Source organism: Apteryx rowi, unplaced genomic scaffold (assembly GCF_003343035.1).
Source record: "Apteryx rowi isolate R43461 unplaced genomic scaffold, aptRow1 scaffold_24, whole genome shotgun sequence".
Classification (NCBI taxonomy): Eukaryota; Metazoa; Chordata; class Aves; order Apterygiformes; family Apterygidae; genus Apteryx; species Apteryx rowi.
In genome coordinates, this window is record NW_020448752.1 from 4,300,943 (window position 1) to 4,310,269 (window position 9,327).

General features: G+C 40.3%; 1 protein-coding gene across 2 annotated transcripts; it reads right to left on the bottom strand.

Annotated features, from left to right (window-relative positions):
• Window positions 1–1,393: 1,393 nt before the first annotated feature.
• YIPF6 (Yip1 domain family member 6) lies at window positions 1,394–8,465 on the bottom strand. 2 transcript variants are annotated; one of them, XR_003253567.1, is made up of 7 exons: window positions 8,320–8,465; window positions 7,736–7,814; window positions 7,293–7,335; window positions 5,027–5,152; window positions 4,771–4,928; window positions 3,603–4,151; window positions 1,394–3,255 (listed from the first exon to the last, which is right to left on the bottom strand). XR_003253567.1 is itself a non-coding variant. In XM_026066294.1 (6 exons), the coding sequence occupies exons 2-6, from the start codon at window positions 7,812–7,814 to the stop codon at window positions 4,033–4,035; spliced, it is 525 nt and encodes a 174-aa protein (XP_025922079.1). In that variant the 5' UTR covers window positions 8,320–8,465; the 3' UTR covers window positions 1,394–4,032. The 2 variants fall into 2 exon arrangements, 1 of the variants encoding a protein (XP_025922079.1); XM_026066294.1 differs by having other exon boundaries at window positions 1,394–4,151.
• Window positions 8,466–9,327: the final 862 nt, after the last annotated feature.

A 9,327-nucleotide genomic window follows, 5' to 3' on the forward strand; every position in this document is an offset into this window, starting at 1 on the left:
TACAAGAGTAGAGAATTCAGCTGTTTTTTCTGCCCCGTCTTCTTTTAATTCACCCCATATTGCCCAAAGGGCACATGAAATGCCTTCCTTCGGACCAAGTACTCACAGGAGTCCTTTTAGAGAGCCCCAACGCCTTGGAAGAGGGGAGCTCTGCACCCCAAGGAGCTGCCTCCCACGGAACACAGCCAGACCCTGGTCCCTCAGGATACATAACCAATTTTAAAGATTAACACTAACACAGGCTGCCAGAAGTTCAGCATACACAGTACTTTCAATCCACACATAAGACTGTCCACATCCTTTTCAGAGTATTTTAATTTATTAAAGTTAAAACAAGTTATTTGCCTTTTCATTGGTCTTCATCAAAATGAAATTCAAACACATACAGCAACTGCAAGTGATAAATTGTATCAAAATCTTAGTGGGAAAGAAAGCCTGGTTTATGTGTCATGAGATCATCTGCTTACCCTACAGAAAAGTTAAACACTTCATTAAGGCAAGAAGTCTGTTTTTCCCCTTGCTACTCTTCCCTCAGCCAGCTTTAAACCAAAAAGGTTTACCTTGGAAAGCACAGTTGAATTATCAGATACATTTTCATAACATAAAATAAAATATGGTTGTGGTTGTAAGGATGCATTTTTGGAGAAATACTAAAAAAACCCCACCATACAGTGGATACAATTTACATTATATAACTGGCTGAAGAAGATAAAGCACCATTCAGGGAACAGGCACTCTCAACTCTTTCATACAGTACCATTACTTTAAAGGAATATCATAAATATGAATTCTGAGCAGTCTGTGAACATCAAATAAGCTTGAGGTACTTCACTTGCCTAAACCTGAAGTTTTTCGATCATTCTTTAATGTGCCTATATCTAGTTTGCTTTGGGAACCACCTGTCTGCTAAGGGGCAAGGTGATTCAATAAAAGCAGTGACTCTACAGAACAAAGTCTGGCTGAGGAACAAATTCTAGTTTTGGCTTCTTAAATTAAGTCACACAAGACAGTTAATCCTCAGTCCATCAATTTATGCTCATTACCAGAGAGGCTTGCTCTCTCAGCCTCTTTAAGCAGTAACACTTTATCTACAAAAAGGGCTAAAGTTTCAAATAAAAAGGTTATCTTCCTCAAGCAGAAAGGCCAAGGCAGCTTTAGTGAAGCTTTACCAGAACTGGTTATACTACTGTAGTGGGGACACTATTTTCAACAAGATACACTGCATACTTCTAAGCTTATTGGCATCAATCACATTTCACACAACGCAAAGTTCAGAGAAGCAGGGTGAATCTGACAGTGAACTACAGCAAGAAGAATTCCAGGCTGAGAACAAAAACATCCTCTACTCACTTTTCTAGAGAAAACAATGAAGAAAAACAAACAAACAAAGAACTCCACACAAGACAAGTAACTTTATTCCTCTGGAGGCATGAAGTCTCAGAAAAATCTAGTTCCCTATTTGCATCCTGCCAGCTAAAACTTCATGGCAAGTTATGTCTCTAGCAATATAAATATATTGGAAGATTTTACTGCTTTAGAAAGTGATAGTTTCCAAAGTAAAGGATTGCCTTGAGCCAAAAAACAAACAAACAAAAAAAAAAACAAAAAAACCCACCAAACCTTCACCATCCAACTGGTACCTACTTTTTCACATTAAAAACACCTCTCAATTAAAAACCTCAACAGCCAGTTTAAAATAAATCTAGTAAATATAAAAATAATTCCCTCCCCCCAACATAAGCCAAGAGCAGTACATTACAGAAAAAGGCATCATGAGGCTTGGATATAAGTCAAAAAAAGTATGGAAAAAACTGATTATTTTTATTAATTCCTCTTTCAAAATCGTCTTCCTCCTTTTCAGAAGGATGCTGGATTAATTATTACTCCAATTATATCTTTCAGATGTAGCATCAGCTTAAGTCACAAGACACACTGGAAATTACATACTACAGAGATGGAATTCCAAGGGTGCCTACAGAAGCAGGGTTCAATTCTTGTACCGCAGTAGAAAAGAAGAATTTGGCTCAAAGAATCCAACTGTATTAGCAAATAGCTTTACTATCCTTCTTTTTCCCTTGACTATTTCTTTTCAGCTTCAYAAAGCTAAACGAATGTTTAGATGAACTGACAACTGCACACTTGAAAATTCACATTCTGTAACAGTAATAATTTATGCAAGTTCAAAAATTCCCCATTTCTATTTTTATATCTAAGTATATGAAAGGCTACAGCTCCTCTTGCAGCAATGAAGAGCAGATACATACCAAGGTTTAAGGAAGGCAGCAAAACCAGCTTTCAGCTTCACACACTCGCTGATGACAACTGTTTTGCATCAAACAATGGTCCCTGCAGAACGTAACTGATTTTTTCTCTCCTTTCCCTCTTCTCCTCACTCCCAGAAATGCAAAATGTACTTTTAAATCTACACATTTAGAAATTTCCATCCCAACTAAAGTATTTGTAGTGTTTACAGCAGAAACTCCACTTTTATATTTAAACATAAATCAGGCATATTTACATCTCAACAGGATCCACTTAATCAATTTCAGGTCTATTTGCATTACCACAAGAGCAAGGAAATATGATGCTCATTTTCAGAAAAACTGACATTTTACCAGCAGCTTTTTCACCCCCAGATGTTCCAAAGCTCTTTCTTTGTATTGCTTACTGAAAATAATAGGCGTCAAATAACTTCTGTACAATCTTTAAAGAGCCAGGTCTCAATTTCTAGGTTCGAACACAAACGGCACACCTGCACCCGGTTCTCCAGGCAGGTTACATAGGCGTACCTACAGTATCACAGAAGAAAGCCTCCTCTCCTTTTATAAAAAGTATTAGACAAAGAGTTCATAGAAAAGTTTCTTATTTTTCTTTAGAGGCAAGAAGAAACAATTTGCAAAATTGTATGGTTTATGTTGAAACACAGTCCATGTAAACAACCAAATGAAAGTCACATATAAGTAAAGACCGGAATTTATATCCTACTTCATAACAGCCACTACCTCGATCAAACTAATTTATTTTCTGTCCTCAAGCCTGTTTTTAAAACTTCTGGGCTTAAGTCCTTGTTTGGTATGTTAGCATCCAAAGACCTCATGTATCAAAACCTAAGCTCACTTCACAAAAAACTTTTTGTATATACATTACTTTGTACTCTCCAGACGCTCAATTTTCCGTTGTAAATATGCAGAGCGATAGCTAGGTCCCTGCTGCAAAACAGTCTTGAGTGTTCCTCCAGGACTTTGACTCTCTAATCTAGGGTCACAAGAAAAAATTTGTAACTATCCAGTGTAAACACACTCCCTTCTCACAAGATACATGGATCAGTCAGTGTAACTACAGTGTTCAAGGCATTTGGTTAAAACACTTTCTTGACATGTGAAGTGGCTGAAACATAAATATACAATACATTAATATAAGCAAAGGCAGTTCCCTTCTGCCCAGCTCCAGTTAAGTGCAAAATGGACCCAACTTATTTTTTTACTAAAATCCGATCTCAAAGTGAAAGTTTAGGGTCCTATGATGTACTTAACATACATCCTGCCATTCCGTACATGAATGAATCAAAAAAAGAACAGGAGTCAAACACATATCTTACCTACCCAACACATAACAGCAATTAAGTTCTATTGTTTCATAAGGCATATTCATCTTCAGGGAGAATCCAAGCACAAGCAAGAATTCTGCTAAGTCATGTGATCCTATAACTTCCTCTTCATCTATCAAACTTCAAGAAGTTCCAAGGTCTCCCCCTTCTATTCTTCAGGCAGAATAGTCCCTGTCATAGCGGGTATTTTTTATTTAGAACTTAACTACAGAACAGGGCTAAATAAAAATCGCAGTAGCTGGATTTCTGCATCTTTCAAGAAGAGGGACAGACAAATGACCAATTTCGCAGTTCTCAGGCTTTATCCCACAACCTGTTCTTTTACAATATCTATCTATACATATATATAAATTAGAGATAAAGCCACGATTAACTGCAGCATTCATGAAAACCTTCAGTCTGTATTAGAGTCTTTTGATCTGATGTCACTGAGGTGTAAAGGTGAGAATCATCCAGCTGATAACAAAGTAGAAGAGGAAGATGGGGTAAACAACAAGAGCTTTGCGGTTTGGAGGCTGGCTGTCTGCCAGGAAAGCCGTAGATGCTGGTGACAAAGAAAAAGAAAAATACTTGAAACATGAACAGGATAAAACTACAAACATACGATTCACTGCAGATGTTAACAATTTTACATTAGGATCTGCATTACAATGTTAAGTCTAAAGACAGAGTAAAATTGAATATTCCGTTGCTCAGTTCCAATGGTCTCTAACCACGAGTTAAAACTTCCTTTATCATATAGAAAGATAAATGCTGATTGACACTAATAAGATTCAGGTTTACAGAATAAGAACAAGAAGAAATAATGCAAATGCACCTATATGAACTTAGTGTTTTCTAATGGTATTTAGAACATAGATCACAGAATAAGACCACCACGAGGCTCACATCAAGTTTAATATTAAATTATTGTCTTTCCTCCAAGGGCAACTTGCATATGGCACCCCCCTCCCCCCAAATAAATAAATAAATGGAAGCAGAGGCTGAATCTCTGCCAACGCAAGGATTGGAAGAACTATTTCTACAATACCTTGCCAACCTAGGAAGCAGACCTTCAACTACAAAACCCTCTGGCTTTATACAGCAGAGTGCATGTAGATCTACCTCTAATCACCACACGACTCAATGCACATCGTAGTGTTATAGTGCTAACGGGCACTTACCTAATGTTGACCAGCCAAACATAGCTATTACTACAACCAGACGTACAACAAAGCTGACAGTCCCAGAACCTGCTAGCAGTACCAGCCTGCACACCAGCATCGCTACCGTCAGGGGCAGGACACAGTAACCCAGAACACACAGACTCTGAAAAAAAGATCTAGAAACAAGTGACAAACAGAAAGAAAGTCAGACCAAAGCACCACAGAAGTTCCATAAATTGGAGCATTATAACTGCTACTGTAAACCAGCACTCACATAGTTCCTCCAAGCAGCTTTGAGTTTAGTGTGATAACAACTGCACCAAACCAGATGATGACAAAGACCTCAGCAAACTGGGGCCCTCCATCATCTTTGCTATCGGCTGATCCACCCTGAAGCATCCTGTTGAAGGTAACAGAAACAAAAAGTCAACTACAGTTGATGACTGGGTTTTTGCAGACTAAGAACAGATGACAAATTAGGAGTCTGAGACCGGTTCCCAAGTAAGTTGCAGAACAGTTATTTTTCCATCTGTTTTCTGATTTTTGGTAGCATCCTCCATTTTGCATAGAAAAGGAAAAATGTTTTTTGCTCAGTTGAGGGCACTTCAGTCCACTTGTTTTTGTGGACTGTATAGGAATATAAAGGAGAATAAAATCACAGACAACAGGCTAGACGATAAAAACTAAGTACAAAGAGTTTGATAAACTCTCAAAGCAGCCAGTGCACTGCATGATAAAACAGGCAAACCTTAAGGAAAGCTTAATATAACCCCAGGATACATGCAACATGTATAACCTAGAAAAGTGAGCATGTGCTGATTTGAAGAAGATTTAAATTATATTGTACACTGCAGATATAGCTACTTTGCTAAATGGTTTTTGTGTGTTGAGTATGTACGTGGGATGCAGATTTGCTGACAGATGTAATAACATTTGTTAGACGAACTGGCACAGCTGAACTACTAGACATGCTTTTAAGCATGCCAACTCTAGAGCACGTCCTTTTACAGCTTAGCAAAAAACAAGCCTTGAGAGACTAATTCCCCTGCGCTTCCCCCATCATCTGCAGGGAGACAGAGGGAGGGAGGGACAGACAGGCAGACACACCCCTTCAGAGGGCTATTCAGAATGCCTTAATCTGACTCCTCCTTCGACTGGTCTCAGTCCTTCCTCTCCACGAGGGAAACAGAAGCTTTCTAGGAAGCACAAGAAATAGGAATAAAAACTTTGGACCTCATTCGTGTATGAATAGGCTATCACAATTTACGCATTGGAGGCAGAAAAAAAAAAAAAAAGCTTTTTGTAGCTATCAGTTAAAAAAATACATTTTGTAGGATTAAAGTGCAACAGTAATACTAATTCCACATGTCACTAAAACTCCTTCATTCTCCATTCTGAACAAAACTACTGCGCAGGAAAGTTTATTTTGAACCCTTCCCCAAATGTTCAGTTTCTCCATATCTGAAGAAAGAATTCAGGGTATTAAAGAGGAATCTCCCTTGCATGCTTCCAGGTTTTSCTTCTCCTACCCTCCCCGGTCCTTACCATCTCTGTAAGCATTTCACATAAAAACATCGTCAATAACATGAAGAACTTAAAGCTCAATGCAATGAAAGAAGGAAGAAAGCAACATGCACCTTTAAAAAAAAAAGTTTCTTCCTAAGGCAAAGTAAATATTTACTCTTATGTTTTAAGACCTGAACATACCCTACATCTCCCTTCTCTGGATGATGCAAGAGCTAAGTAAGCAAATACGCTTACCTGAGCTAATTCAAGTTTTCAATATTTTACGATTGCAGAAGTATCAGGCACATGGTTTTGTTTTTTTTCTGAATATTGCATATAAAGCATAAAACATTTCATCTGAATACAGTAAGGAACAAATATTAGAACGCGATGTCCTATCTACAGCTCTTTAGGAGTTCACACACACCTCCCAAGCGCACGTTAAACCTCATGCTGGGCCAACACCAACGCAGCCTYGCTGCACAGAGGCCGGTGGGTAACCTGAACCTCTGCTACGGCTGCAGTGATGCCACAGGGACCGAGACCAGCGTTCCTGTCCTACCCCCACATGCATCCGCACACATCTGCCCAATAACCCCAGGGGTCACAGTCGTCTTCCGCCTATGAACTACTCCAACAGTCTTTTTCCATCAGTTCTCCGGGTACCTGGTACATACGCTGCAGCTCCTAGTTAAACAAAGGCTTTGGCATGCAGCTCAGGATCAAGGAAGTTGGCCAAATGTGTTAGAACCAGTAACAACATGAATCAGAACAACTTTCAAAAAAGTCATTCCTAAAACAGGAGATTAGGAAGAGTTTGCCCTCAAATTCTAAATTTAAAGAAGGAAGGTCTTAATGGGATTTAAGTGTCAGAAATGCATTTTGTAAGAAAACCTGGAAAAAGCACTGTTTGTAGAAGACCAGACATGCATCAGAAAAACTTAACTTCAACACATGTAATCAGAAATCTTTAAATTCTCATTTCCRCAATGTAAAAGACTAAAAAACCAAACCCACCCAATGCAGGTACTTACAGTGCAAGCGAGACACAAAGCACCAAGGGGCCCCAAAGATCCCCTGTAGGTAAAGGGGAAAAAAAAATTACATCACAGAACAACGTTCAGTTGTTTTTTCCTTGGAGTGATAAAGCATCCTTTTCCAGCTCCTGATACATCATTTTCCATATTAAACTTCCTTATAATTTTCTTATTTAGCATCTTGCATCATATTCTGTATATAATAATATATATAATTTATTCAAAGCCTGCTAACTCTTAAAGTTACCTGTTCTRTATATTGACACGTCTTGTTTTAAAAGATGCTTGATACCACTCCAATTTTTCATTATTCATCACTCCAAAACAACAGAAAGAACATAAAACGGACACTTGATTTCCCATTCCAGTGAATTCTTCCTTTTCAAAGCAAAGTCTGTAGGCAATATACCCTTTCAAGGTTTTGAAAATCTGATACGTACAGTCTCTAAGGAGTGCACTGCTCTTTTTCGGATACATGACATGCACAAATTTCTTCCCAACAGCCTTTAGATCTCTCATCTGAAATAAAGGAGAGACAGTTTTAATATACCACTTAACAGAAATTACAGATCACACCCAAAACAAAGCAGAAAGCAGTATGAACTTTAAATCAAGATAGGATCTAACCCCAAAATTTCTGTAGCATCCCCTGCAGCAAACAATGCCTATGTTTTCTACACTCCTTAACAACCACAATAATGTACTCTCCTTTAATAACACCCAGTTAAGAACAATAATTTGTTTGCTCCTCTGGGAAAAGAAAATCACCAAAAAAAATCCTATTAGGGCAGCTTTCTCCCAAGCAGCATCTGAGACTTCTACACTTGCAAGGATTTTCAAATCACAGAGATACTTGGGGGTTGTAATTTAGATTTTTTTTACCCACAAGAATTTGTTTTACAAAGGTACCCCTCAAAAAAAGTAAAAGTCAAGGGAGAAAAAAGACAATTTTTGTGTAACACTTGGCACAAAAGATCAGTAAAACACGTGTTATTATAGATACAGGCACAGAATACAAACTCACAATGGTATCCCTAACAGGTTCATCCAGAGTGGAGTAGTCTTCATCAGGAGAGCGAGATCCAACAGGAACAGTAATTTCCCCTTCCACTGGAATATCTTCAGATATTGACACATCTGAGAGACCTGCAAACTAAATGTTTACAAAAGCCTTAAAAAAAAAGAAATACAAACCAGCTCATATTCACTTCAGGTGTTTTTCAACTGAGTTTAAGATAAAAGYAACAGCTCAGAGTTGTAAGATACAACATTTAAATAACAAGATCAACAATGGAGCCCAGCCAAGGCCTGGCTGATTTAAACAGCTCACAGCCTAAAARGTGCTCTATAATGTGCAAAGCATTTCTGTCCTCCTCAGTAACTGCTATGCCTCTGTGACTTGGATTTCCCCTCATTTAGACAGCAATAACTAAAGGCAATTAGAGAGCTTGCAAGTGTTTTATTATAATAAAAGGCCAGATAGTTGTACAACAACAGCAACGTGCCTGAAAATGCTCGGCACCTTCACGGACTCCAAGGGAAAACCGTTAATGAGAAACTGTACACATTGGCTTTCTCAGCATAAAGTGGAGATTCTGAAGTACCGCGTGGGAATAAGGCTGCTTTCCTCCGCCAGGCCGGGGAAGCGTTAAAGCGCTCGGGCGCCCGGGGGGGAGGGGGGGGAAGCGACCAGAGAGCGGCCTGGCCGCTCCCAAAGCGGCGCTGCGCAGGGGGGCGGCGGCGCAGCGGCTCGGGGCAGGGCGGCCCCGCCGCGGGGAAGGGGGACCGCCGCCCCGGGCCCTACCCCGGCCCCTGCCCGGGAAGTCGCCTTGGCCTCGGCCCCAGGCCCGTTCCCGACCCCGGGGGGCGCCTCAGCCTCGGCCTTGGCCCTGCGTCCCCCCACCCCGGCGGCCGCCCCGGCCCCAGGCCTTGTCCCCCCGCGCCGAGGGTGGGCCCGGCCCGCCCCTACCCGGAGGACCCGACCCGACCCGACCCGACCCGACCCGACCCGACCCGGCCCTGCCCGCGACGC